Genomic DNA, 27,726 nt, shown 5'->3' with positions numbered 1-27,726 from the left:
GTCATCGGAAAACATGTTTTGTTTTCCAAACGCATCAGTTAATAGTGCTACTCTCAAAAGAGCAAACAGATTTTTTTATATTCAATTTTGAAATCTGACATGGGGCATACCTCCCAACTGTCCCTTTTTCGGAGGGACAGTCCCTCTTTTGACAGCTCAACCCGCAGTCCCTCATTTGTACTGGAAAGTCCCTCTTTTCTCGCACTGAACAGCCAGAAAAAGAAACAAAGTTTCTCACTTAATTGGCTTTTAGCAGAGAGCCCAGAACAGCTAACAGGTGCAAATAAGATACTTTGTAACAACTTTGAGACACAAAAACACAGTTTAGATAAGGAGAAATATTTTCAAACTTTCATAACCTGCCAAATTTTGTAAAACAAACATGGTAATTAGGGGGTGTGGTCAAAAAATTGCTGCGCTACGTGCGGGGAAAAAAAATGTTTTCCCTCTTTTTACTTCCAAAATGTTGGGAGGTATGTATGGGGCTAGACATGTTGTCAATTTCCCAGCTGCCCCTGGTCATGTGACTTGTGCCTGCACTTTAGGAGAGAAATGCTTTCTGGCTGGCTGCTGTTTTTCCTTCTCAATGTAACTAAATGTGTCTCAATGGGACATGGGTTGTTCTTAGATCTACCAGGCAGCTGTTATCTTGTGTTAGGGAGCTGTTATCTGGTTACCTTCCCATTGTTCTTTTGTTTGGCTGCTGGGGGGAAAAGGGAGGGGGGTGATATCACTCCAACTTGCAGTAAAGAGTGATTGAAGTTTATCAGAGCACAAGTCACATGACTTGGGGCAGCTGGGAAATTGTCAATATGTCTAGCCCCATGTCAGATTTAAACACTGCAGATGCAGGTTCAGATACAGAACTGGACACCAGAGAATTGGTGCGAGCACAGAACAAGAAGAAAAAAAAGTCTGGCGGGTTTCAGTCCATGGGTGTGTAACAAAAAATGTCTGTGTTTTAGCAAGATGACCGTTATTAGTAACATCAGTGGATTGCTGTATAAGAATATATTGAAGAGTTTAAATTATGTTTTATTAAAAGCCATATATTTTCCCTGTTAAAATCTTGGGCTAAGTGTCTACATAAGGATTTTTTTCAGATCAGTCGATTAGAGTAGTACAGTAAAATATTCAATTGCTAACTTTTTCATTTGTATGCAAGGTTGGACTATCTAGTTACATTTATTCTGGAGTGGCAGCATTGAACAGTCTAAGTTTTATCACAGTTCAAATGTATAATACATGATTTAGCAAATAATTCAAGGTTTAATTCCCTTGCTTTGCATATTGCTTCAATCACTTTTCAGTCTTCCCCCTGTTAATTTTAAGATTTACTGGCAGTCTTTTCAGTTCTAACAGCAGAAATAATGATTTGTTATCATAATTATTATTACATATAACTACATGAAGTAGGGATGCACCGAATCTATTATTGTGGATTTGGCCGAACCCCCTAATCCTTCGCAAAAGATTCGGCCGAATCCTAATTTGCATATGGGGGTGGGAAGGGGAAAATATTTTTTACTTCCCTGTTTTGTTACAAAAAGTCATGTGATTTCCCTCCCTGCCCCTAATTTGTATATGCAAATGATGATTAGGTTTGGCCGGACAGGAGGATTCTGCCAAATCCGAATCCTGCTGAAAAAGGCCGAATCCTGAACTGAATCCTGGATTCGGTGCATCCCTAACATGAATACATTTCTCTGTAGCATCAGAGGAATATCAGCAGCTAATGAATTGACTGTAACGGTTGTGACAGACGAACTCAGGGAACATGTTCTCTAGGGGTAGAAACTGCTGCTGTTAACTCATGTAACATTTTAACAGATTAGAGAGTCAGATACCCCTCTCCCACTTATTCAGCTGTTCCTCTGAAACATGAGAAGATAAAAAAAAAAATGAACCACTAAATGGTAAGAAAAAAAAAAAAGCTAAGTCATTTCTAGGAGACTGGGAAAACAACAGGAAAAAAGTGTGAACAGGTGAACTATCTCTTTACTGCATGTTATGAATTATCCCATTGATCATCTGTTGTGCTGTAGAAGGTTTAAAGCTAGCCAGCATTACTTGAGATTAGTCTGAGAAGAGATTGTATGCGCGTTAAAACGAGTTGTTTGTGACATTATCATTAATTCCTCTTAGGTCTTAAGGTCCCCATAGACGCGACGATTCTTCTTTGCGAAACGACCGATTTCAGCGCAGCCCGACCGATTCGTCAAATTATCGTGCGGTTAGTGGGATTCAAACGATCGTACATCTTACGATTTTTCGTCCGACATCTGCCAGGAAATTGATCGGCCAGGTTAAAAAATCTTTTGTCGGTCCTAGTACAATCTATGGATGTTTGCAGGGCCAAGCAGGCAGCTCCCCTTTGTTTTCCTGGTAAATTGGTCGTTTTAGTTGATGGACAGTTCGAACGTTCGTACGATGGTTCTCAGAAGATCTTGGTCTCACGATGTGGATTGGATCTGTTGAAAATCTGTACATCTATGGCCAGCTTTAGTTACCCCGTTTTTAAAGGAGTGATGAAGAAAGGTTACAAGGTTCCTACTCTTATCCAGAGAAAGGTGAGAACTTGTATGGAGAAAGTGTTAATTTTTTGCACAAGAATATTTAATTATGAAAAAGTTGTGAAGGGGAACTTCTTTCTTATTACTAGTGTATTCAGCCAAAACTTCACAACTAAGGATGAGCGAAGTTTCGCCTGAAAATGAATCCCATAGACTCTCTAATGGGTGAAAAAACTTGTGTAAAATTTGTCACGCAATTAGTCGCACATCAAAAAAAAATTGTTGCCCATAGACTTCAATGCATTTCACCAAATTTTTGTCATTTGTGATTTTTTTTTTTGTTTTGGTGAAGCAAAACGGGCCAGATTGCCCATCACTATTTCCAACTAGTGTAATGTGATCTTATAATGGCTTAGGGTCCAGAGATCTCCAGGTTTGGTGAGCAGATCTTCGCATATATGGGCAGTTTGCAACCCATGTACATTTTAAAGATTGATCAGCATCATTGTTAATTTTAAAGTAAATGTTACATGAAGGAATAAGTTAGCAGTAATTATTCAAAAATTATTCAAAATCCTATTTTCAAATCCTATTTTATCATATTAGTCAAACAAAATGAACTTTAATTACACTATATAAATTATTTGAATCTTGTTTCCTCCAGTCTGGGAATTCATAATTATAGCAAGCAGACAGGAGCCATTTTGTGGACACTGTTATTAAGGCAAGCCTTGCATCATCTCAGAATCTTGTTTGTGCACCAGAATGGGGGACCCGATGTCCATCCCCATGTCCTGGCTACACAATTAAATGGTAAAGAGTACGAGGAAATGTGTGGAGAGCAGTGACATCTAGGAAGTGCTGAATGGAAAGGCTTGACAAAGGGCCCAGCAGAGGTCCGAAACGTTGCCACTTTGTCAGCTGAATAAACACTTTTCACTGAACCACTGTGCCACAGGTTTTTTGTTTTGTTGTATACAATCTTTGGGCTTTGGGCAGCATTGGGCCCTATACCTGACTGCACCTGACGCCAATCCGGTGTTATAGATCTGGAGCAGCACTCCATTTTGGGATTCTAGGTACAAAGCCAGCAACTTTTTGATACTGACATGGGATAATAACACATTATATATTGGAACAAGTCAATATCATTGGTACTAAATGTCTACCTGTTCACATTACATTAGTTAAATAAAAAGTCACCACAGTTCTTCTCTGGGGCAGTGGAAATGGGGTCTTTGGTGTACTGAATCACACTTTACCATCTAGGTGTTCACTGGTGGCAATTGTTTTGTAGATCCCGGGAGGACACTACTTGCCTGAATGCATAATGTTGGCTCTGATATTTGTGTGGGGGGGGGAATAATGGTCCTGGATTTGTCTTTATGGTTTGGTTAGGAGCCCATACTCCTTAACACTACGGCATACAGTCAAACAGGCTGGTGTCTGGATACCAAAATGTATATTTAAAAAAAAACAAACCAGACAAACATGGTTAATTAAAAGGGAAAGTGGCTAAACCATACAACAATATGATTCATCTGAAAGGAATGCTAACAATCTTGAGAGACTTTTGTAATACTTTTTTAACCTGCAGGTGGTTCCAATCATTCTTGACGGCAAAGATGTGGTAGCAATGGCTAGAACTGGCAGTGGAAAGACTGCCTGTTTCCTTATTCCTATGTTTGAGAAGCTGAAGGCTCACAGTGCCCAAACAGGAGTCCGTGGGCTTATCCTTTCGCCAACTAGAGAGCTTGCCTTGCAGACTCTGAAATTTACTAAGGAGGTAATTACTCTTTTTTTACAAAAGGAGCCAGCTTTTATTCTGTTCATTGCTCCTTTAACCTTTTAGGGCATCAGGAGTTTGGTACAGCTACCTTTTAGGTTTCTTTTTTTTTTTTTTTTGCTCTGATTTTGGGTGGCGACAAGTAAGTTACACTACTTAATAACTGATCCAACCCTAATTATTATATGCAAATGAACAAATCACCCACTCCCAAAAACATATACATACAAACATATAACATACAATACATAGTTGCCCAATGGGCTAAAGTCACAGGATATATGGGTTCAAATTCAGGTTAACATAACTTTGGTTTTTTTATTAGTTCAAAATCCTGTAGTAATGTTCAAAGTATCCCTTAAAAGTTTTTAAATGTCAAGGATTACATCTGGACTGCAGGCTTAATTTGATTCTTTCTTTTCCTTTCTCTCTTTTTACATGAAGAATGGAAGATCAGTTTGCTGCTCTGCATGAAAATCCAGATATGTGAGTTAGAAATTAATTCTATGTAAATATGAGATGGCTATTGTATGAAATGTATAATTATTGTGTGCTATGGGGTTTCCTCTAAAACTAGTGGTTGTCAGTTGGTTGAAACGTGAAGGTGTATCTGTAGCACATCAGCTATATTAAAAGCTCAGACCACAATATAAGCATTTTGCAAAATGAGGAGGATGTAGATCAGCAACCACTGAACTGTCATGGACAGGGCCACCATCAGGAATAGTGGGACCTGATATTTTTATGTTTGTCAGGGCCTCTCCCCCAGGATGTCCCAATTATGAACCTATTGTTCACCTGGGCTTTTGGGAACAGGGCCCTGACAATGTAAAATGTGGACCCAATTAAAAAATGGCCATGCACCCATGAACATTGGGCATTCCCAATTATGCCAACCCCTCTAGTCCCACCCCTCACAAGCCACAAACTGTGTTTTTACATCACATGGGGACCCCTGACTGCAGCCCTGCTAACAGATTCACATCAATCTAACCACTGCTGGTATTTAATATGATGTAATTTTCTTCGGCCAAACAATCATTTACTTTCTGTTTTTACAGAATTATTGCCACTCCTGGACGACTGATGCATGTGGCAATTGAGATGAACCTAAAGCTTCGCAGTGTGGAATATGTGGTGTTTGACAGGTCAGTTATTCCTCTTCCATTTTCCTTCTGAATATATTTAGGTCGGCCTAGATATTTTCTTCACGCAGTCTCTCGTTGGTTACCATGTCACAGGCTCTTTGAGATGGGATTTGCAGAACAACTGCAGGAGATAATCTCTCGACTACCAGAGACCCGCCAGACACTCCTTTTCTCTTCCACGCTGCCCAAGATGCTTCTAGAGTTTGCCCGAGCTGGTAATTGTTTGCACTTGTGGGTAATCAACTTTTAGCTGGTTTTGCCAGGAATATGTATCTGTATAAATAAATGTGTGAATAAATATGTATGTATTTATATGTGTGTTTATATAAAATATGCACAAACAGTATATAAAGATTCAAAAAACGAAAAATTTTTATTTGCTAACTATATATGCCATTTCCTTCTGTGGAAATAGTACCGGTAAGTACAGCCTTAGCTGTGATACTTAGTATTTCCTCCTTTGGCAAAAACAACTTCAAATTATCTACCAGTCTCTAACATTGACTGGGAGAAATGTTTTTCAAACCATGCAGAATTGTCTCAGTACTATATTTGAGGGATGGATTTCTTGCGTACACTATACATTTCAATTTTCCTTTTACCCAGAGGCCTCACTGAGCCTGTCTTAATACGTTTGGATGTTGACACAAAGCTGAGTGAACAGCTGAAGGTAATATTCCTGTAATGATAAGTTGTGATAAGTATTCTCATTGAGCTGGAAGTCATTTTTCTTTTTTTCCCCTGACCTAGTTGTCTTTCTGTCACGTGCGTGCAGAGGACAAACCTGCTGTGCTTCTGCATCTCCTCCACTGTGTTGTAAAACCTCAAGAACAAACAGTCATTTTTGTTGCCACTAAACACCATGCAGAATACCTGAGAGAGGTAGGATCAGCTGAGGTTATATACACACTGAATTTTATACACCCTGACTTTTAGGGTGGCATGGTTGGCAGCAGCCCCAATGTTTACCAATTTGGCACCTGAGCAGGTCAAGGTGGGGAGAATTGTTGAGGATTGTGAAATTGCACTTTTTTGCTGGCCCTGGTAATCTGTTGCACATGGCTTCATCTTATCTTGCCTTGTGGCAGGAGTGGTCCTGGGGCAGTAAAGAGAACATGGCCAAAGCTGAAACGTTATGCCTGCATATTGGCTTCCTCACATTTTGAAACATTTAAGTGTCAGGGAAAACAATATGTCAGCCCCCCTTAGTGAATTAAATTAGAGATATGTCAGGGGGGGTGCCTGACATATTGTTTTCCTTGTAGTATTGCAGTGGCATGTATCCGGGTTGATGAACATAAATGGGCAAAACGTGTGTTTATGAATATAGACCCTTTGGTTCCTGAAAGGCCACCCTGCGGCAGGTAGCTTATCACTGATATATGATAAACATATTTACATACATCAATATGTTTATGCCATTTGTGCTTCCTTTTGTTTCCTGTTTGTCTCATTTGTGATGTTTCCCAGTTGCTGGACATGCAAGGAATTCCATGCTCTCACATATACAGTGCGTTGGATCAGACAGCCAGAAAGATAAACCTGGGTCTCTTTTTGCACGGGAAGGTGTGTGCATTGTTGGTCACTGATGTAGCTGCTCGAGGTATTGATATACCAATGTTGGATAACGTCATAAACTACAACTTCCCTCCAAAGGCCAAGCTTTTCCTGCATCGTGTTGGTAAGGAAATGTTTGTTTTATATCATGCATCCTAAACATGTGATGTACAACATGAGTTCATAAAGGAATGACCTAGTCTTGAATTGCTAAATTACCATTATTTGTCTTGCCATAAATATGGTGTGTGGCAAGAGCAGGCCGAAGTGGGACTGCTTACTCATTCATTGCTCCTGATGAAACTCCCTACGTCTATGATCTCCATCTTTTTCTTGGGCGCCCACTTAAACTGGCAACAGCACAGAAAATGGAGACAGGTACTTGTGAATACATGTGAGACAATTGTACAATTATTCTAAAATATGAAGTGGAAAAAACACATGTTTTCATTCCAACAGAGGCAGACACAGATGGGATACTGGGGCGAGTACCTCAGAGTTTGATCGATGATGAGGATTCCTTGCTTATTACGGATCGTGAGCAATCACTGGAGCTGCAGAACTTGCACCAAATTGCAGAGAATGCGTACAAACAGTACATAAAATCCAGGCCAACTCCCTCTCCTGAGTCCATTAAACAAGTCAAAGATGCTAACTATAACCTGTTGGGGGTTCACCCACTCTTTTGTAAGTGCTTATGGGTTTTTTTTGTTTTTTTTTTTTGAAAGATTATTTTTATTACGTTTATAGACATAACATGAAATACGAGAGAAGACAAGTGAGAAAAGAAAGTGCTTATGGTTTTTAATTCACTTTTACATTGTCTCTCCTTTCTCTGACATTTATAAATGACTCCTATACTAGGTTGTTTGCATCCTTCCTTCATGTTTTCCATTGCAACCACATTTGTCTCTTTAAAGGAAAACTATACCCCCAAAATGAAAACTTAAGCAACAGATAGTTTATATCAAATTGAATGACATATTAAAGAATCTTACCAAACTGGAATATATATTTACATAAATATTGCCCTTTTACATCTCTTGCCTTGAACCACCATTTCGTGACTCTATCTGTGCTGCCTCAGAGATCACCTGACCAGAAATACTACAACACTAACTGTAACAGGAAGAAGTGAGGAAGCAAAAGGCAGAACTCTGTCTGTTAATTGGCTCATGTGACCTTACATGTGGTTTGTATGTGTGCACAGTGAATCTTACGATCCCAGGGGGCGGCCCTTATTTTTTAAAATGGCAATTTTCTATTTATGATTACCCAATGGCACATACTACTAAAAAAGTATATTATTATGAAAATGGTTCATTTACATGAAGCAGGGTTTTACACATGAGCTGTTTTACTCAGTATCTTTTAATAGAGACCTACATTGTTTGGGGGGTATAGTTTTCCTTTAACATGCTATGGTAGGCTTGCCCCCAGCGTTCCTTCTACTCTTCCTTTGGCACTCCATTTCTGTAAACCTATCAACACAGTTTATAAATAGTCCCATTGCCTTTTTAACTACATTTTCATCTTAGCCACTTTTTCTCTTTAGGCTAAAACTCTCTTTCCATTGCAGGGTTTCAGCTTGGTGAGGAGGAGATGCAGCGGCTGAAGTTTGTGGATGGCATAAAATCTTACAAATCTAAAGCAGTGAGTAAAATTATAGTTGCTATCCAGGGCTTTTTTCTATTGGTAATAGTACATGTCACCTTTTCTATGTGTTTATTAAAACTTCTCTTGTACAACCATCAGACCATATTTGAAATTAACGCTACTAGTAAGACCTCCGCAAGTGAAATTATGCGGGCCAAGGGAACTCACGATGGGAAAGTCATTGCTAAGTTTCAGCGGCTGCAGGATGAGAAAACAAGTGCAACTGTACAGACTTCTACCAGTGGGACCTCCAGCCTTAGCTGCGAACCAGAGATCGATGAGGAAAACATGGAGGTATTGTAGTCGTTTTTCAGTACTGTGTATATCTGAATATTGCAAAAGAATTATAGCTTATTTTTATGTCTGTTCATTACAGGGGGTATTTTCACAAGTGCGTGGGAAGAGGAAAATAACTGACAAAGATGAAGCTGAAGGCAGCAAGAAAAGAAGAAGAGGAGGAGCTTCCCAGGACCCCCAGCTATTACATACCATACAGACCAAAGGATTTTGAGAGTGAGAGGGGGTAAGACATTATAGATAAGAGTTGGGAATTAGGGCAATAATCATATGAAGTTAAAGGAAAACTATACCCCCCAAACAATGTAGGTCTCTATTAAAAGATACTGAGTAAAACAGCTCATGTGTAAAACCCTGCTTCATGTAAATGAACCATTTTCATAATAATATACTTTTTTAGTAGTATGTGCCATTGGGTAATCATAAATAGAAAATTGCCATTTTAAAAAATAAGGGCCGCCCCCTGGGATCGTAAGATTCACTGTGCACACATACAAACCACATGTAAGGTCACATGAGCCAATTAACAGACAGAGTTCTGCCTTTTGCTTCCTCACTTCTTCCTGTTACAGTTAGTGTTGTAGTATTTCTGGTCAGGTGATCTCTGAGGCAGCACAGATAGAGTCACGGAATGGTGGCTCAAGGCAAGAGATGTAAAAGGGCAATATTTATGTAAATATATATTCCAGTTTGGTAAGATTCTTTAATATGTCATTCAATTTGATATAAACTATCTGTTGCTTAAGTTTTCATTTTGGGGGTATAGTTTTCCTTTAAGTGTACAGAATGGTTGCTCAGTCAGTGGTGTGTGGATTTATTATAATTATCAAGAATGCTGTATTAACTAAACATTTCTGTTAACCACTCTGCCAGGCTCAGCATTGGGGCAGGCAGCTTTGAGCAGGCAGCCGCTGGGGCTGTAATGGACCTATTGGGAGACCAGACAGAAGATCTCCAAAAGAAAAAACAAGTCCTGAAGTGGTGAGTGAGGCTAACTCGGGAGATCTTGCACCTCCTTTCCCATAGCATTTTGGAGGGGGCTTGAAATTGCTCACAAATAACCTTTAGAATGTGGAATAACCCCAATTAACTGGTCTGAACTAAGAACAATAGATTTCCAGGGATGTATAATATTTTTAACTCATTTGTTTATTTGGATTCTCATGATCTCGTTTTAGGCGTGCAAAACTGACACATTTTGGGTCAAATTTATGCACCAGTATTAAAAATCAAGCACCACTGTAATTATCCATAAAATGTGTGGATTTCAAATGTATCCAATTTTAAGGTCTGAAAAATGTAGGGAACAACGTCTGGAATGTTTTAAATCCATAAGTGCATTTGTACGTGATTACAAGATATACAGTTTGTGGTATACACAAAGAGCTCTTTTAAAGCACCAGAAGTAGGGCTTGTGCTGAACATGCATTTGGCCTCATGTTTGTATTAAAGTAGAACTAAACCCTAAAAATTAATGATTAAAAATGCCACATTTTACATAGAGAACTTATTGCACCAGGATAAAGTTTCAGCTTCTCAAAAGCAGCAATGATCTAGGACTTGTCACAGAGGGTCACCATCTTGGAAAGTGTCTGTGACACTCACATGCTCAGTGGGATCTGAGAAGCTGTTGAGAAGCTAAGCTTAGGGGTTGTCACAAATTTACAAAAAAAAAAAATTAGGTTTGTCTGTAATACAGTATTATCTGATTCTACAAGGCTGATTATTAAATTCTGATGCTTATTGCACTGGTTTCTGAGCTGCCATGTAGTAATTATCTGTATTAAGTACTAATCAGCCTTACTGTATATTGTGCCATTTGTATATACTGTTTATACAGTATATTGTGAGTGACAACAGAAAAGAAGATGAGGAGCTACTGGCTTATCTTTGGGGGCACAGATCTTCCCTGCTAAAGAGCTGCGGTTGCCTTGGGTTGGTACAGAAGCCCAAAATATAATGTACAACATTTCTAGCCTACTTCTTTGGTTAAGCTTTAGTTCTCCTTTAAGAAATATGCATGTTATTTCTTACAGTAAACCCATCAAAAACTTTGATTGAAAGTAAGCCCAGGTTCGGATGGTAACTAATCAACAGTCCAATGAGAAGACATGCTTTCCCTTATTGCAAAGCCTAATAAAGGTTGCAGCTGGAAAATGGGGGAGGGGGTGTTTATACAGAGGGCTTCTCAGTGGATTGGTAATTGTGTTGTAAGCAGTTCATAAAAGGACATGGTACTTGATCCTTTTACTTTAGCCTGGAAAGGCTAGAAGCTTTGCGCTACTGATTTGTGCCAATCACATGGCATTCTTAATGACTCGCACTTGAAGTGACACCATCCCTGCTTTGAAAATGTTTGCTACAAATTGCACACACTCATTACATGCAATTGCATTGGATGCATCATAGTGAGTAGCTACGTAGCCTTACTATGTGCAAAGCTGCTTCGGAAGGTATACAGCCATAATTTATATGTGTCCCTTATTTAAGTAGGTTGTCTAGAGCCTCCCTTTTGCAAGATTAATGGTTTGATACAGTTTCCCCATTGTTCCTTTTTTTTTTTCTTTTTTCTTTTTAGGGATCGAAAGAAAAAGAAGTTTGTGGGAACAGGTGGACAGGAAGACAAAAATAAAATTAAGACTGAGAGTGGGCGACTTATTAGCAGCTCCTATAAGAAAAACCTGTATCCTCTTATTTTTCAACGTTTGCTCAACACATATTGTATTATGCAGACGTTTGAACAGTTTTATTTTTAATAAATATGAAAAGGAAATTTGCAGAAGGTGAGATTGGTGAGGAACACCTGCTCTGGTGTTCCTATGTGTTGACAGAACTCGCATTGCAGTTGGATGATAATTCTGATAATGTCTGATTTGTTGGCAAAGCTGTATAAGCCAAGGTGAGAACCCTGCTTTAGGTAGTGGTTTACCAGGGAAGACAAAAAAACACCCCTGGTAAATTTAAGAACCTGCTTTCCCTTGCCATGGTACATTCACATTGGTAAAGTGGGAGGGAGGCAGTTATAATGGCAACAGACCTAAATGGCAAACCCAAAATAACTGCCTTTTGCACAAACTCTGCATGTAGAGAGACATGATGTCTGGGATTTTAATAGAGTGAGCTCTAATATATCTTCTAGGCAAAATGAGACCCCCCCATAAGATATATTGGATCTAACTGTCAATGAAGCCCAACTCCTGCATGAAGACAGAATGAAGAGAAACAGCTGAGCGAAAAATAGTGAAGATAAACTTGATTATATCAGAAATTATGCAGAATATTTCATTGATTGCATTTACAAAGTTTGTTATTTCAATATGATGAAGCTAAAATTAAATTTTCATTTTCGCAATAGTTCCCCCTTTAAGAGTCTTACAGTAGATGGAAGCCATGGTTAAAACAGTCATGTTTTACAAGTGATACATATTTTGCATTGTAGAAAAAATAGCCACATTACATTTATTTCATTACCAGTGAAACACCCCAATGATGTCTATTAGAAAGTTGCTTAGAATTAGTTTTTTTTTTATTAGCCAACATTTTCTTTTTGGCTTTACATCCCATTTCAAAGTTGCTACATTCCAGGTTTACTTAAATCTCAAACTGAGGGCTTTAGGACAAAAAAAAAATCTTAAAGTGGAAAACTAAGTTACTATTAACTTTTAGTATCATATAAAAAGCAGTTCACTAGAAAATGTTGTGATTTCAAATTTCTATGGTTGCTAGGGCTAATTGACATATAGCCTCACAGTCAGCTTGTTTTCTGGGGTCACTGACCCTGCCACACGTTTGCCATTTTCAGTGTTGGAAGGAGCAGAAACCATGTCGGACTGGGACACCGGGGCCCACCCAAAAACCTTAGACCAGGGGCCCATCCAAAAACCTTAGACCAGAGGCCCACTCTCAGTACTATTATTCTCTCTACTCACTAAACCTCTGTTCTTCTAATCTCTATTCTTTACATACTATAAACTATTATTTCATCTATTTAGCTTCATAGAAATAGGGAATGGCCATGAAATAGGCCAAAAGTTTAACAGCATGAGGGTCCACTGACACCTGAGCCCACCAGGAGTTTTCCCTGGTATCCCTGTAGGCCAGTCCTACATTGAAGCTAAAAGGTACAGTTTCGACTAAGGCTAGTGTCACACCAGGCATTTAATCTACAGGTGAAATAATAGCGGTGGAGAAAATGCTGATTTGGTCTTCACTCCGTATGTTTGGTGATGAAGAAGCAATCTGTGTGGTAGAGGCGTTAAAGTATGTCAAGCTTAAATATTGCCTATAGATTCCATTCCTTTTATCATGCTTGATTTAGCTCCAGAGCTAGGCATGAGGATGGAGATAGGGATGAACTGCGTATTAAATCGATGCTGGACTGCATACATGCAGTGCTTTTTCCCTAACTCTACATATAGATACGAAGGCTGGAAGAAAAAATACAAGATTGATGACCAAGATTCTGACGAAGAGGAGGAAAGAGATCAGAGGACAGCTACTGGACGCAGAAAAGGGAAAGGTGAGAGAAAGCTTGGTAACTAGTAACAATTCTTGCCATATTTGTAGTAAAATTGCAAATGTGTATATTTTAGTGACATTATGGCATTAGGAAGGAGTAGCTTGTACTCTACCATATTTGCAAAGCCCTGGTAACTCCTATTGCTTACAATGCCTCCGATAACTCGGCTTCACCCTTCAGATCAAAAACCTTCTGGCACACACATTTGGTTCCTATTGTAATACTAGGAGGGACTATGGGGTATATTTATCAAAGAGTGAAGTTAATAGTGAAATTCCGCCACTCCCCATTCATTTCTATGGGATTTTTAAAGGCGTATTTATGAAAGGGTGAACTTTCACTTTCACCCATTGATAAATAGGCCTTTCAAAATCCCATAGAAATGAATTGAGAGCTGCGGAATATCACTCTATTGGCGGAACTTCACTCTTTGATAAATTTACCACAAAGTGTTCCATGTGCAAGAGTGCTTGCTGTCAGATGCTGTTTGTAACTTGAGTGTACCCTTTCTTGCACTTTTCCTTAGGTGGGCATGGCTCTCAGAGACACTCCAGTTCACAAAGTTCAGGGCCACAGGGCAAGGCCAAATCCGAGCTGCGCAGCAAACAGCAGATTCTCAAGATGAGAAAGACGCAAGCTAAACAGCAATTCTTGCAAAAAGGGGGTTTGAAGAAGTCTAAAACGAAAACAAGACAGCTGGCCCATCAGATGAAGAAGTCTGCATTTGGAAGGGGAAAAAGCCATGGCTTCAAGAAAGGGAAGACAAGAAAATAAGACGTGACCGAGGACTGTGGAAACAGACTGCAACAAATCACAAACAAACTCCTCCTCTTGTTCATAAAAACTTGACTGTAGACAGGAAGAATGTGAGAATCAGTCTTTCCCTAATAGGGAATTGGCTGACAGGTGAGGCTGGTTCTTGCATTATAAGTTCCTACTGAATGCCAGCAAATCACATTTGAATAAGCCAAAGCATTGCCCAATTTAATGGAAAAGACACTCTAATCTTGTTACAGAAAATGTTGCTATACCCTTTTTGCTAAAAATATGTGGTGTAGGAACATGTTATTATAACTGGCATGTGGCAATTCCAGATTTAAATCAAGGAATGTAAAGTAACTTGTTCTCTTTAATACAGAACACCCTATTCCTTGTATCATTAAACATTCAATTTGATTCCAATACTAATACTGATGTAAAACAAATAGATGCCTCCACGAGGCTTTGTATTTCCAAACATCCAGCAAAACCAATACTGTGCTCAATAAAAATAAATGTAATATTCCTAAAGCACAACTTAAAATGTTTCTTTTGTGCTGCTTTATAAATATGGCCCTATGCACTTCTGAGAAGGCCTAATGGTGTATAGGCTCCCATAGTAATTTTTTTTTATGGGCAACCTCTTTTCGTTTAAAAGCTCTATATTTTATCACCTGGTACAACATAAACATTGTATCTCAGAACAGTGCTCTCAGAAGCTACTATAAATACATGCAGCATTTTGTATGCAGCTGCAATAATAAACATCAATACTTGCCAATTTTTCCCATGCTGCAGTTTGCTTTGAGCAGTGGCCTAACTACAGTGTGCTGACTAGGGATGCACCAAATCCAGGATTCGGTTCGTGTTTCGGCCTTTTTCAGCAGGATTTGTCCGAATCCTTGTGCCTGGCTGAACTGAATCCGAAGTTGCACATGTAAATTAGGGGTGGGTAGGGGAATCACGTGAATTTTTTTTTCCACTTTTTCTTTTCCTGTCCCTAATTTACATATGCAAATTAGGATTTGGTTCAGTATTCGGCCGAATCCCAAATAGTGGATTCGGTGCATCCCTAGTGCTGACCCCCTCCCTGTAATATGTTCAGAGGGGCCTAGCGCACAATGCAGCCCCTACTTGCTCCTTCTCCTTGAGTCCCAGATAGCAGCCGGGGGGGAGGATTTCTCTCAAGCTATAGAGGAAGCAGACCACCTGCCCCCCCCCTCCCAAGACTGTGGGGTCTACTCCCACTATAGTTACACCACTGGCCTGAACACAACTTGCAGCAAAATGTGAAGAAGCCTAGGTCAGGAAACAGTATTTTGATCACTACAAGTTATTATGGCACAAAAATGCCATGCATGTGCCATAGCTCCACCTCTGCTGAAACAGGCCATGTCTATTTACGAACAGAAACCTCAGCATTCGTATGTACTTCTCCTGGAGAAAGCTTAGCTCCATCAGCAGCTAAATTACATATTGATTGTATCAAAATAGATAAGACACACTATAATATTACATTTTTATTTTTTTTATATTTTTGGCAAATACAATACAGAAAGTGTGTGTGTGTGATCTCTATATCTCATAAACAATACTTTGAGCCCTAAGATGTGCAAAATATGCAAATATGAATTCTTGTCTTAATAAAGGAATGTAGTGTAGACAAATGGATTTACTAGCCACTTATCTGTTCTCGTATTTTATGGTACAGTACATATGCTTGCTTCATCTGACTAAAAGTGGATTTGAACCAAAAAAAAAACAAATACAATTTTTTATATATATATACACACACGCACACACACACACGCACACACGTGAAAAACTATTTGCCCCCTTCCTGATTTCTTATTCTTTTGCATGTTTGTCACACAAAATGTTTCTGATCATCAAACACATTTAACTATTAGTCAAAGATAACACAAGTAAACACAAAATGCAGTTTTTAAATGAGGGTTTTTATTATTTAGGGAGAAAAGAAATCCAAACCTGTGTGAAAAAGTAATTGCCCCCTGAACCTAATAACTGGTTGGGCCACCCTTAGCAGCAATAACTGCAATCAAGCGTTTGCGATAACTTGCAACGAGTCTTTTACAGCGCTCTGGAGGAATTTTGTCCCACTCATCTTTGCAGAATTGTTGTAGTTCAGCTTTATTTGAGGGTTTTCTAGCATGAACCGCCTTTTTAAGGTCATGCCACAACATCTCAATAGGATTCAGGTCAGGACTTTGACTAGGCCACTCCAAAGTCTTCATTTTGTTTTTCTTCAGCCATTCAGAGGTGGATTTGCTGGTGTGTTTTGGGTCATTGTCCTGCTGCAGCACCCAAGATCGCTTCAGCTTGAGTTGACGAACAGATGGCCGGACATTCTCCTTCAGGATTTTTGGTAGACAGTAGAATTCATGGTTCCATCTATCACAGCAAGTCTTCCAGGTCCTGAAGCAGCAAAACAACCCCAGACCATCACACTACCACCACCATATTTTACTGTTGGTATGATGTTCTTTTTCTGAAATGCTGTGTTACTTTTACGCCAGATGTAACGGGACGCGCACCTTCCAAAAAGTTCAACTTTTGTCTCGTCGGTCCACAAGGTATTTTCTCAAAAGTCTTGGCAATCATTGAGGTGTTTTTTAGCAAAATTGAGACGAGCCTTAATGTTCTTTTTGCTTAAAAGTGGTTTGCGCCTTGGAAATCTGCCATGCAGGCCGTTTTTGCCCAGTCTCTTTCTTATGGTGGAGTCGTGAACACTGACCTTAATTGAGGCAAGTGAGGCCTGCAGTTCTTTAGATGTTGTCCTGGGGTCTTTTGTGGCCTCTCGGATGAGTTGTCTCTGCGCTCTTGGGGTAATTTTGGTCGGCCGGCCACTCCTGGGAAGGTTCACCACTGTTCCATGTTTTTGCCATTTGTGGATAATGGCTCTCACTGTGGTTCGCTGGAGTCCCAAAGCTTTAGAAATGGCTTTATAACCTTTGAAATTGAACTCAGGTGTGATAAACCACAGTTACGTTATTTTTTAACAAGGGGGGCAATCACTTTTTCACACAGGCCCGTGTAGATTTGGAGTTTTTTTTCTCCCTTAATAACGTAAACCTTCATTTAAAAACTGCATTTTGTGTTCAATTATGTTATCTTTGACTAATAGTTAATGGTTTTTGATGAGCAGAAACATTTAAGTGTGACAAACATTCAAAAGAATAAGAAATCAGGAAGGGGGCAAATAGTTTTGCACACCACTGTATGTATAATATTGCTGTAAACTTATATTCAAAACACTTTTGAAATTTACATTCACTTTCTATTTTTAGTGGCTTCTGAGATATTTGCATTGTTATACTACTAGTTCCATTTAATAAATCTAAGTTAAAAGTTATTTGTAAATGTAACTGCTATTGAAACACCATGGTTTTTTTCTTTCAGAAGACCAAATGTTTTTGTTTTTTTTTGGTTTAAAACCTTTTAATAATGTCAGCCATAAACAATATCAACTACAATTCCAGCCCTCGCCCTTTCCCAGACACATTTGCTCACAGTTGGTTGCAACAATTTGTGCTTTTGAATAGAGATGAAAGGCTGTAATCCACACAACGATTGCATGCAAATATATTGCTGTGACTATACAGGCAAAGTGAAAAGACTACACTTCTCAATTCGTGGTGGGTACAGCCGGTGTCTGTGGTACCATCTCAGCCTTCTTTAGATCCTTATGAATGGCAGCCAGATCTTCAAAACAGATTTGAATCTAGGAAGGTAAAGTTGTGTCAAGACAGTCTATATTACAGCAGCCATCAGAATAGTTCTATGTAATTAGCAAACATCTCCTTTACCCTAGGATGTTATCATTGTTAATAGCAGTAGAAGTCAAACTACAATATACTGTCAATACCAGCTGCCCATAAGCCTGCAATGGATATTCATATTTTAGGTAAGAGTGAGTATCATTGATACAGGGGGTACTACTGTACCGGGCCTAGGGGGCTGCTGTGCTGCACCTTTCGAAATAGCCGGGCTCCCCTTGACTGCCAAGCCACACCAGCCGGTCCCGAAGTTTAAGTCCCTAAGCCGCAGAAAGACCCAAAGTCACTAAAAGAGCAGAAATTGAAGTTCTGAAGCCGAGAAAAGACCCAAAGTCACGAAAGGAGCCGAACTTGAAGTCCTGAAGCCGAAAAAAGACCTGAAGCCACGCATTCAGTTCTACTCAACCCCAATGTGTGGTTTTTCAGTTTATTAAAACACCGACCACTAATGATTTTTAAAGAACTTATACGGGGTGCCCTGGTCACCAATTATTTTTTTTTAACTTGTAGGGGGGCTCTGACCACCATTTTTTTTAAAAAATAAAAAAAAAAAAACTTATGGGGGGCCCTGGCGCCACACTTTTTTTTAACTTATAAGGGGGCCCTGACCATCAATGGCTTTTTATAACTTGTGTTTGTGGGGGTTTACTGATTTAGCGCTGTCTGTGTGGTCTTTTAACTGTGGGGTGGGTGGGGCTTGGGTGGTTGGGCGTGGCACAGGAAGCCCCGAAAATGTTGTTGCACGGGGCCCTGTGATTTCTTATGGCGGTCCTGCATTCATATAACACTACCTGCCACGTCTGTAGTTTTGCAGGTGATGCACAGCTAGCTGCAGGCATAGAGTGATCTAGTAGGGTATTTTTAAAGTACAGATGAACTGATTTAAATCACAGTCTAACAGAAAATGAGGTAATATCAGCCATTCTTATGAGTGGCTACTTTTGTTTAACAAGAACTAAGGTTAATGTGACGCGATTCAGCCTATAAATAGCCATACAAAGCATGGGTGTTCTCCAAAGGCTGCAAGATGGCAGAACACAAGGTTATTATTTCCCCTCCAGAATGAGTGATTCAACTCTGCAATAATGCAGTTCCATATTTAAATGCACAGAAGGATGAGCAGCATTAAATAGCAGCATTAAATAGCAGCTTTGTGGAAAGCAACAGACAGATGGTCCTGGCTGTTTTCCATTGCTGTTATTTTCAGCAAAACAAAGCATATTTAATATTTATTTTTGGGGAAATTATAACTACAAATATGCTACACACTGCAGTGGCTCTTCAATACATCTATATATTTTATTAATATGCTACTTCAACCTACCATTTTTTAGGCTACAAGTAATCATGCTGTTTGATAGCTGGACTAATGCGTGAAATTCATCAGCCCCTCACAGAATGAGTGAGTTGTATGCAGCAGGAAAGAAAATTAAAGGAGGCCAGAAAGAAAACATCTAAATATTGTTTAAAAAAAAGAAAGCATAGATGTACATTTACTACAGCTTGAGATATGATATACAGTCATATGAAAAAGTTTGGGAACCCCTATAAGCCTGCATAATAATTTACTCCACTTTCAACAAAAAAAGATAACAGTGGTATGTCATTCCCAGGAACATCTGAGTACTGGGGTGTTTTCTGAATAAAGATTTTTAGTGAAGCAGTATTCAGTTTTATGAGATTAAAATCAAATGTGAAAAACTGTCTGTGCAAAAATTTGGGTACCCTTGTAATTTTGCTATTTTGAATGCATGTAACTGTTCAATACTGATTACTGGATTATCTTATTAAGCCTTGGACTTCATAGGCTGTGTGGCTAGTTCAGGGACTGGGGCCCTGGTTAAAGTCGAGGGTCAGATAATTTCAACCCAATATCAACAAATTCTTCAGGATAATGTTCAAGCATCAGTCACAAAGTTGAAGTTACGCAGGGGTTGGATATTCCAACAAGACAATGACCCTAAACACACTTCGAAATCTACAAAGTCCTTTATGCAGAGGGAGAAGTACAATATTCTGGAATGGGCGTCACAGTCCCCCGACTTGAATGTCATGGAAAATCTATGGGATGATTTGAAGCAGGCTGTCCATGCTCGGCAGCCACGAATGGTCAAAGATACTCAACTAAGTATTCATGTAATATCTCTGTTGGGGTGCCCAAATTTATGCACCTGTCTAATTTTGTTATCATACATATTGCATCTTTTCTGTTAATCCAATAAACGTTATGTCACTGCTGAAATACTACTGTTTCCATAAGGCATGTTATATATTAAAATGAAGTTGCTATTTTGAAAGCTCAGCCAATGATAAACAAAACTCCAAAGAATTAAGAGGGGTTCCCAAACTTTTTCATATGACTGTAAATAAAGGCTTAATCTGGAGTATGGATAGGTACCTTTTCTAGCTGTGTCTCTGTGTCTTCCACAGAAATGTCTGTCTTTAGGCGCATTTGTTTGGATATAGTTTGGAATAAATTTAGTGTTGCCATCCGGACTCTCCCCAGCCGCAATGTGTTCTCAGCTGCGGTGTTCTGGATTTGCGCCCAGCGAGATTCCTAAAATGAATAACTTATCAGAGTTGGGCTCCAAATATATGTTGTATATTTAGTTTCTCTACCACATATATTCAACCTGCACCAGAACCAGAGCTCACAACATCCAACCTACAGAAGCCAAACAGAGTTGTAGTTGTTTAACAAACTTTCTACTGTATCAGGGTAGGAAAACATAAAACCTTATTACAGATAGAGCCCTGGTTGGATTTGAACCCAAGACCCCAGATCTGCAAGACAGCAATGCAAACCAGTGTTACTGAGATACCAATATATCAATAGGGCATCCAAAACAAAGCACAACATTCAAGGCAGAGTATCACAAGAAATAGAAGTAAAAGTTGCAGCACAATATTTCCTTCTGCTACTAATACCTCTTATTTTAAACGTAATACTCTGTTGGGGGAATGTAATAAAAGTCGGTAACAGAAAAAATATTCGCAATGCTAAAAGTTATGCCTCTGTGCGAATTTAATATAGCTTTTGCGAACCCGGAAACTGTTTAGCGACCACTTCCGACAGTGGAAGAAGGTTTGCGAGTTTTATAGCTAGCGCCAATGCGCAGTGAATGTAATAAAACTTCTGAAAAAGTTGTTGTTTGCTCCAAAAGATTACAACACTTTGAAGCACTTCTTAAAAGTGGGCAATGCGAAATTAAAATTTGCAATGTAATAACAGTTTAAGGAAGAGTATTACATTGCAAAATGAAACTTTTTATTCTTATTTGCTCTAACTGTTTTGATCTTTGCGAATTTTATCACATCCCCCCATATATGGTCTAATGTATCCATGTATTTCCTTTTGGATGTAAATGATTTCTCTCTTGAGACGAATCTATGTGTATGAGAAAAAGGTTTGCCCTTAAAGGGGTTGTTCACTTTCCAACAACTTCCAACACTTTTTTTCCAGTTCAGTTGATTTCAGATAGTTCACCTTTTTTATTTACTTTCTATTAGATATTGTCTTTCTAATATTGAAGTTTAAAGATTCACCTTCTTATGCCTAGAATTGATACAATAGAATTATAGAATTGATACAATAGAATTATAGAATTGATACAATAGTTGCTAATATTCAGATACAGATGTGACTGGGGAACTTACGTAGCAAACACCAAAGGCATTCAACTTTAGCCTTCATTTTTGGAAAATGGCCAAAATGAAAACATGGAAAGCAACTGAAAAAAAGTCTGTATTTCTGGTGAACAATCTAATAACAACTGAACTGAAAAATAAGTTTATAAAGTAAACAACCCCTTTACAGCAGAAGAGCTCAAGCCCTGCCTCGGGTTTTACTTTGCACCAGCAAAGAATTATGTGACTTGTAGTCCCATCCTCTACATTCTTAATGTTGGTCAACTTCCCACTGGCTAACCATGCCTTCTGATTATTTGCTCATAGCTTCAGCATTGTTCTTTATTGTCTGCATGTATCCTGTCCCACCCACAATATTATGAACGTGTACACTAAAAAGAACCCACCCACCATAGGTAAAAATGGAGCTTGCAGGATATTTATATTGACTTTCAATGGGTGGGGGGACTTTATGATAATTTTCTCCTCCTCCTACAGCGTTCAAAAGAAAACTCACAGCAGTCTTATTAGATGGATCTGAAGACTCATACCCATTGAAAAGCCACAGCCCGCGCTCTCTCCAGCTCTCCCTGTAGTTGTGCAATCTGGTTGTTCAGTTCCAGGATCTGACTTCTTGTTTCCTCCTGATAGTGCAAGAGCCTGGCCTTTTCCATCTCTGCATGTTCCTGGTTCTTCAGCTCCCGCTTTAACAGCTTGTTCTGCGTTGCCATTAATGTGTTGAACCGGTCTATCATTTCCTGCACTTCTTGAAACTGAAGAAGGTAATGTCAGATTGAAAGGACAAAATGGAACTCAAACTTAGCTGTGATTTGGCAGGTGCCTAAGCCAAAATCTAAATTTGTTGTATCTCTTGAATAATATCAATAGAGTCTGCTTTCAGGTTGTAGTACATACTGGGCACATCTATGGCAGATAAGATTTGCATAACCTCTTAAGTTAGACTATACTTTATTGAAATCATCTCTCTTTCTAAATTACCAAAATAGGAGGTGGCTGATGCACTATATCAAAATGCATTAACTGTTTCCAGTACACAGATACACCCAAACGCAAGAACATGAACACAAGTACTGTATTACACCTACATTTAGAATTGAATGCACTTAGGCACTAAAATAAACGTGTCCTTACCTCATCGGTTCTCTCTAGCACCCTCTGCAGGTATCGCTGATATATGCTGTTCTTTTCCTGACGCTGCAGCAGAATGTGCTTGCGTTGCATCAGCTGTGTGTTCTCTGCCTGAAGTCGCAGAGCGTCTCGCTCCTTCTGTGCAGCCATTTGCCGTTCTTCAGCTGCTTTATGCAAAGCCCGTTTCCTCTTGGAGTCGTTCTCCTGAGGAAAAACAAGTTGTGACACCATGACATTTTGGAGCAGCTGCAGGTTTAAAGGCAAATACAAAAATGGAAACTAACTACAATAATGATCAGAACTAGGACAAACAATCATACTGAAAAGGATACAGAAATATATCAAATAGCAAGAAGACTGTGTGTTCTGCCTGCCATTAAAGGGGTTGTTCATCTGTAAGTTAACTTTTAGTATGATGTTGAGAGTGATATTCTGAGACAATTTGCAATTGGTTTTCATTTTTTATTATTTGTGGTTTTTGAGTTATTTATCTTTTTATTCAGCAGCTCTCCAGTTTGTAGTTTCAGACATTTGGTTGATAGGGTCCAAATTATCCTAGCAACCATGCACTGATTTGAATAAGAGAGCGACTGAATACAAAGACGAAGAATCAAAAGTAGCAATACTTATATATTTGTAGCCTTAATGAGCATTTGATTTTAGATGGGGTCAGTGACCCCCATTTGAAAACTGGAAAGAGTCAGAACAAGAAGGCAAATAATTTAAAATCTATAATGTAGACCAATTGAAAAGTTGCTTAGAATTGGCCATTCTATAACATACTAAAAGTTGAACCAGCCCTTTATGGGTCACAATGATTCTACTTCTAGAATTCTAATTCTATTCTAATAAATGTCACAACCTTATTCCCAATTGGCTATACTGCTAAGCAGACTCCATGAGTGTATGTTTAATGCATTTAAATGGAAACAGGTTCTGGCTAAAGAAGAACATTAGGTTCTGGACATCTGTGGAAGGGATGTATCTTAGAAGACCATTGTTATCACTGAAAAATTAAGTAGAATTCAAGTGACAGTATTAAATAAACTCACACTACCAGGATGTATATGCAAATATTTTGTACAACAGGTATTATATAGGTAATAAAGAGATGTTAATCAATAGCTGCACTATTCCTCAACATAAAACTGCACTGTGTGCCACATTCAAAAATAGTGCTTTTGCACTTGATCAAGGGGAAACTGACCCAAAATGTTATATTTACCTACAGAGGCCTGTCTTTTCATAGTGCACATAATCCTGCCTATACCTGCTATTCAGCCTTTGAAACTGAATTATTTACAGGTATACGTTAATTATCTGGATCTTAAAAGCTCCCTGCTTTCTCACTAATCTCTCAGTTAAGGGTAAGCTCACTATGGTTTTACTACTCAGTCACACTGTTTGCTGGGGGACTTGATTTTAAATGCGCTACAAAGAATGCTAATGGATAGTGTAGGACTCACGTACAATGAGAAGCCTTGACATGGCCCGTGAGCTTACATATTTTGGCCAAAGTGTGAAACAAACAACTAATTTTTTGTCATACATATACTTAAAGGCAAAGAGTAGTACTCTTTCTCCCTCTTTTTGTATATAAATATTGGATTATCATTTATAGCAGCTGGTCAACTCCAGAATGTGGGTTAGGCCGAGCGCTGGCACAAAGGTGTTTACAGCAGCTGGTCAACACCACAGCATGGGTTAGACAGAGCACTGATTTCTTTCTGTGCTGCTCAGTAGTTCACACCAACCCAGCTGTTTAACTGCTCTGTAGGCAATAAGGTCTGTATTTTCCCCATCCTTTTCCCTGTTCTAAAAATTTATGAATAAATAGAGGGAAAAAAAAACAGTTAAAAAAAGCTGCCTGTAAAATAAGTGAAAACAAAATTACCGTAACCAATTATGACATTTTCTTAATTGGGAAAAAAATGTTTTTTAAAATATGACTAGTAAATTTGTCCTCTAGACACACTATTGTCCAATATATTACATGTAGTGGGCCGATTATTTCTCATGTAGCATGTTAGAGGGCCAGACTAAAATATAATGGTGCTGTCATAAAGTGAAATCCATAGAGCCTTTGAACAGGCTGTGGGCCATGAAAATGCTTTGGAGGGCTACATCCAGCTTGCAGGCCTCCAGTTGGACAGCCCTACTATAGAGAATAATAATGACCAATGGTGGGCTCAATTCACTTTGACAAAATAACTGACCCATATGTAAACTGCAACATGACAGCATGTAAATAACATATTAAGTAACAGCATATTAAGTAATGCCATGCTAACCAACCTTGAGGAATTTATCAAATTTAAACAAAGAGTCCTTGAGTTTCTCTTCTTTGAGCTCCAGTTCACTGCGGCGCTGCTGCAGGCTCTCGGACTTCATCTGGAACTCCTGTAATAAAAAGGAGATTGGCTGGTCCTAACACATGTCCAGTAACAAGAAGATCCCTGAAATATACTGTAACCTTCAGTCAAAAACCTGTAGAACCTCCTCATGCTTTGCAACTAAGAGAAAACTCCTGAATCAGTTTGGCTTTTGGTCTGTCTATCTCAATTCATGTAAACCTGTAGTTTTATTCTATACCTCCTTCTGGGTGCTCAGCGCTTGTTCCACTTCCACCATCTCTCTTCTCTTCTCCAGGAGACGTGTGGCTGGTGTCATGAAGTCATCTTCCCGATCAGGCATCTTCCTGTAGATAGGGAAATGTTTAGGAGGTATAAGGATGATGTTCAAACATCAATGTAAACAATGTAAACTTCAAGCTAATGCAGTGCCTGAGGTAAGGCATGGGGAAGATTGGATTAAAAGAAATGCTTGTGTAAAATTAAATAATTGCCATGTTGCAACCTGCCAGCACTCACTGACTTGCATGTCTGGATCACACACAAATTAGGGGGTGGGGGAGGCCCCTCATGAATTGCAGTCAGCACTGTATTCAGGTACGTATTGAAGGTCTGTCTACTTGAAGCACAAAGACCTGCAGCAATTTGTCTATGGGCAGGGCAGGGAGCAAAGTGCCAAGTAACCAGTAGATGTCACTGCTAGCTTAGTAATACATAATAGCTTAATAATAAGCCAAGTGGCTTCAATATTTTTTTATTTTATGTGACCTAATTCTATAATTATGACATTTTAGAGTATCTTGGAGAGCAGTTTCTTTGTTGCCATCATTTTACTGAGGGGGAAGATCTGGCCATTTAGCAGGAAACAGGGAGACACCTCCACTGTCACAAAACCTGTTAAAGGAGAAGCAAACCCAAACGTTTAAAAAAACCCACCCTACATTGACCCCCTCCCTGCTCCCCCCAGCCTTAGTGTTACCCTGGGCAAATGCCCCTAAATTTTTACTTACCCCTCGGTGCAGATTCTATCGGGCGGAGTTCACGGGACGGACGACATCTCCTTCTCTTCGGTAATCTTCGGAATGAGACCAGCGGAGTGGCGCATGCACAGTTGAAGCAATATTCCGTTTTGCGACAACTGCGTATGCACGAAACTCGCGAAAATTGCTGAAGCGCCATTCTCATTCCGAAGATTACCGAAGCCCAGTGAAATTCGATGCCTGAATCTGCACCGAAGAGTAAGTAAAAAGTTAGGGCATTTGCCCAGGGTAACATTTAGGCTGGGGGGAGGAGGGAGGGGGTCTATGTAGGGTAGAGGGGTTGGTTTTTTTTTAACTTGGGTTTGCTTCTCCTTTAAAGGGCAGTACTATGTTCCTCTGTATTCTCAAAATGCAATTAGGCAGCTGCATATGGTGAATGGAGTTCTCTCCACTGGTTATACAGTTTATACATACAAATACATGTTCAGGGCTGCCATCAGGGGGGGGGGCAACTGTATTGGCCCCATGGTTTTTAAGCTTTAAAGGGGGGGCAGCCGTGCTGCACTTCCCCGATTAGTTGAGCCCCCCTTGAGTTGTTGAAGCAGCTCCAAAGGGAGCCATAAGCTACTGAATGGAGCCAAAGCAGCTGCAAGGATAGAGTGGGATCTGGGATGGGGTTGGGGATGGGCAGGGACCAGGGGGCCCAGAAAATATTATTGTATGGGGTCCCTTGGTTTCTGATGGCGGCCCTGTACATGTTAATGATATCATGGCATATAATACATGCACAAGCTAGTCATAAAATGTCACTGGTGATACAGTCACTGGAACAATGTCACAAACACTGAGAGAGCCACTGGCACCAGCAGGATAGTGTGTGAAGAAGAGAGGGAGCTTCAGCCTTTGCTACACAACCATAATTATCCCTGAATACCAGTGAGAGGTTTGGGGAAATACCATTGCGGATGCTTCTGTTAATGCACTTTCCAAAACATGAAAACCAACAATTCTGTGACGAATCTTCAAGAAACCTCTATAACTACAACTCCCGCTATCATCTCCCAGCTTGGCTGAAGGCTTTATTGTTTCATGAGCTGGAACGCAGGTTTGCCGATCCCAACACACATAAAGCATCAGAGGCTCTCTTGCCCTGCCAGCACTCACACTAGGAGCTTGTCCTCGAAGGCCGCTCGGAAATATTCGCCTAGATCGAACTCCATGGTCGCTCGAACCTTCAGACTTGCGGATCCCTCCACTAAAGTTGTTCAGTCGCTATGGAAACGAAACTCCTCCCACGACAAAAAAAATCGCCGCCATTTTCGTACTGTTCTAAAGTCACGCCCCGTTAGACGCTGTAATAGGTGTCACAGAGGAGGGACGCCATTTCTAATGTGGGCAAATAAACTTGTTAGCGGAGAACGTTTTGGCAGAAGTTTTTTAATCGATTAACACATATATATTCACTTTTGCCTCTATCTATTCCGTATCACTATCAAAATAATTCATTAGCTTGCTGGTTTAATGAGCGAATACACAAGCAGTAGTGATTCTATTAGGAGGCGGATGTGTCTGTGACGTGGCCATCAC

At 39.5% G+C, this 27,726-nt stretch overlaps 2 protein-coding genes across 4 annotated transcripts; one reads left to right on the top strand and one right to left on the bottom strand.

The window, feature by feature from the left end:
• Window positions 1-797: 797 nt before the first annotated feature.
• On the top strand, window positions 798-14,766 carry LOC108707069 (ATP-dependent RNA helicase DDX54-like). The gene is given in 20 exon segments (XM_018244007.2): window positions 798-940; window positions 2,501-2,570; window positions 4,111-4,299; window positions 4,398-4,441; window positions 4,744-4,785; window positions 5,361-5,447; window positions 5,541-5,678; window positions 6,054-6,117; window positions 6,198-6,329; window positions 6,918-7,128; window positions 7,266-7,382; window positions 7,464-7,691; window positions 8,584-8,657; window positions 8,760-8,954; window positions 9,037-9,132; window positions 9,134-9,183; window positions 9,831-9,938; window positions 11,536-11,640; window positions 13,376-13,476; window positions 14,003-14,766. Coding segments are annotated over 20 exon segments (2,427 nt in total). The 5' UTR covers window positions 798-812; the 3' UTR covers window positions 14,251-14,766.
• A 2,906-nt stretch (window positions 14,767-17,672) lies between these two features.
• Window positions 17,673-27,455, bottom strand: cfap73.S (cilia and flagella associated protein 73 S homeolog). Of its 3 annotated transcripts, none has more exons than XM_018244001.2 (7): window positions 27,304-27,455; window positions 25,401-25,506; window positions 25,104-25,208; window positions 22,812-23,012; window positions 22,211-22,432; window positions 20,431-20,589; window positions 17,673-17,977 (listed from the first exon to the last, which is right to left on the bottom strand). In XM_018244001.2, exons 1-7 carry the CDS (start codon window positions 27,357-27,359, stop codon window positions 17,882-17,884), a joined length of 945 nt encoding a protein of 314 aa, XP_018099490.1. In that variant the 5' UTR covers window positions 27,360-27,455; the 3' UTR covers window positions 17,673-17,881. The 3 variants fall into 3 exon arrangements, with proteins under 3 accessions (XP_018099490.1, XP_018099492.1, XP_041436179.1); XM_018244003.2 differs by lacking the exon at window positions 27,304-27,455 and adding an exon at window positions 27,097-27,241; XM_041580245.1 differs by lacking the exon at window positions 27,304-27,455 and adding an exon at window positions 25,679-25,775.
• Window positions 27,456-27,726: the final 271 nt, after the last annotated feature.

The sequence above is a fragment of the Xenopus laevis genome, chromosome 1S (assembly GCF_017654675.1).
Source record: "Xenopus laevis strain J_2021 chromosome 1S, Xenopus_laevis_v10.1, whole genome shotgun sequence".
Lineage (NCBI taxonomy): Eukaryota > Metazoa > Chordata > Amphibia > Anura > Pipidae > Xenopus > Xenopus laevis.
Note: the sequence above shows the minus strand (reverse complement) of the source record. Positions and strands in the feature narration are given on the sequence as shown.

What these genes read in the sequence shown, in the direction of transcription:
- cfap73.S (XM_018244001.2), bottom strand. Translation starts at nt 27,359, where the DNA reads ATGGAGTTCGATCTAGGCGAATATTTCCGAGCGGCCTTCGAGGACAAG. An exon ending in CGCTGAGCACCCAGAAGGAG is followed by an intron (nt 25,209 to 25,400) that starts GTATAGAATAAA and finishes TTTTTATTACAG; the next exon opens with GAGTTCCAGATGAAGTCCGA. An exon ending in GGGCTGTGGCTTTTCAATGG is followed by an intron (nt 20,590 to 22,210) that starts GTATGAGTCTTC and finishes TATTCATTTTAG; the next exon opens with GAATCTCGCTGGGCGCAAAT.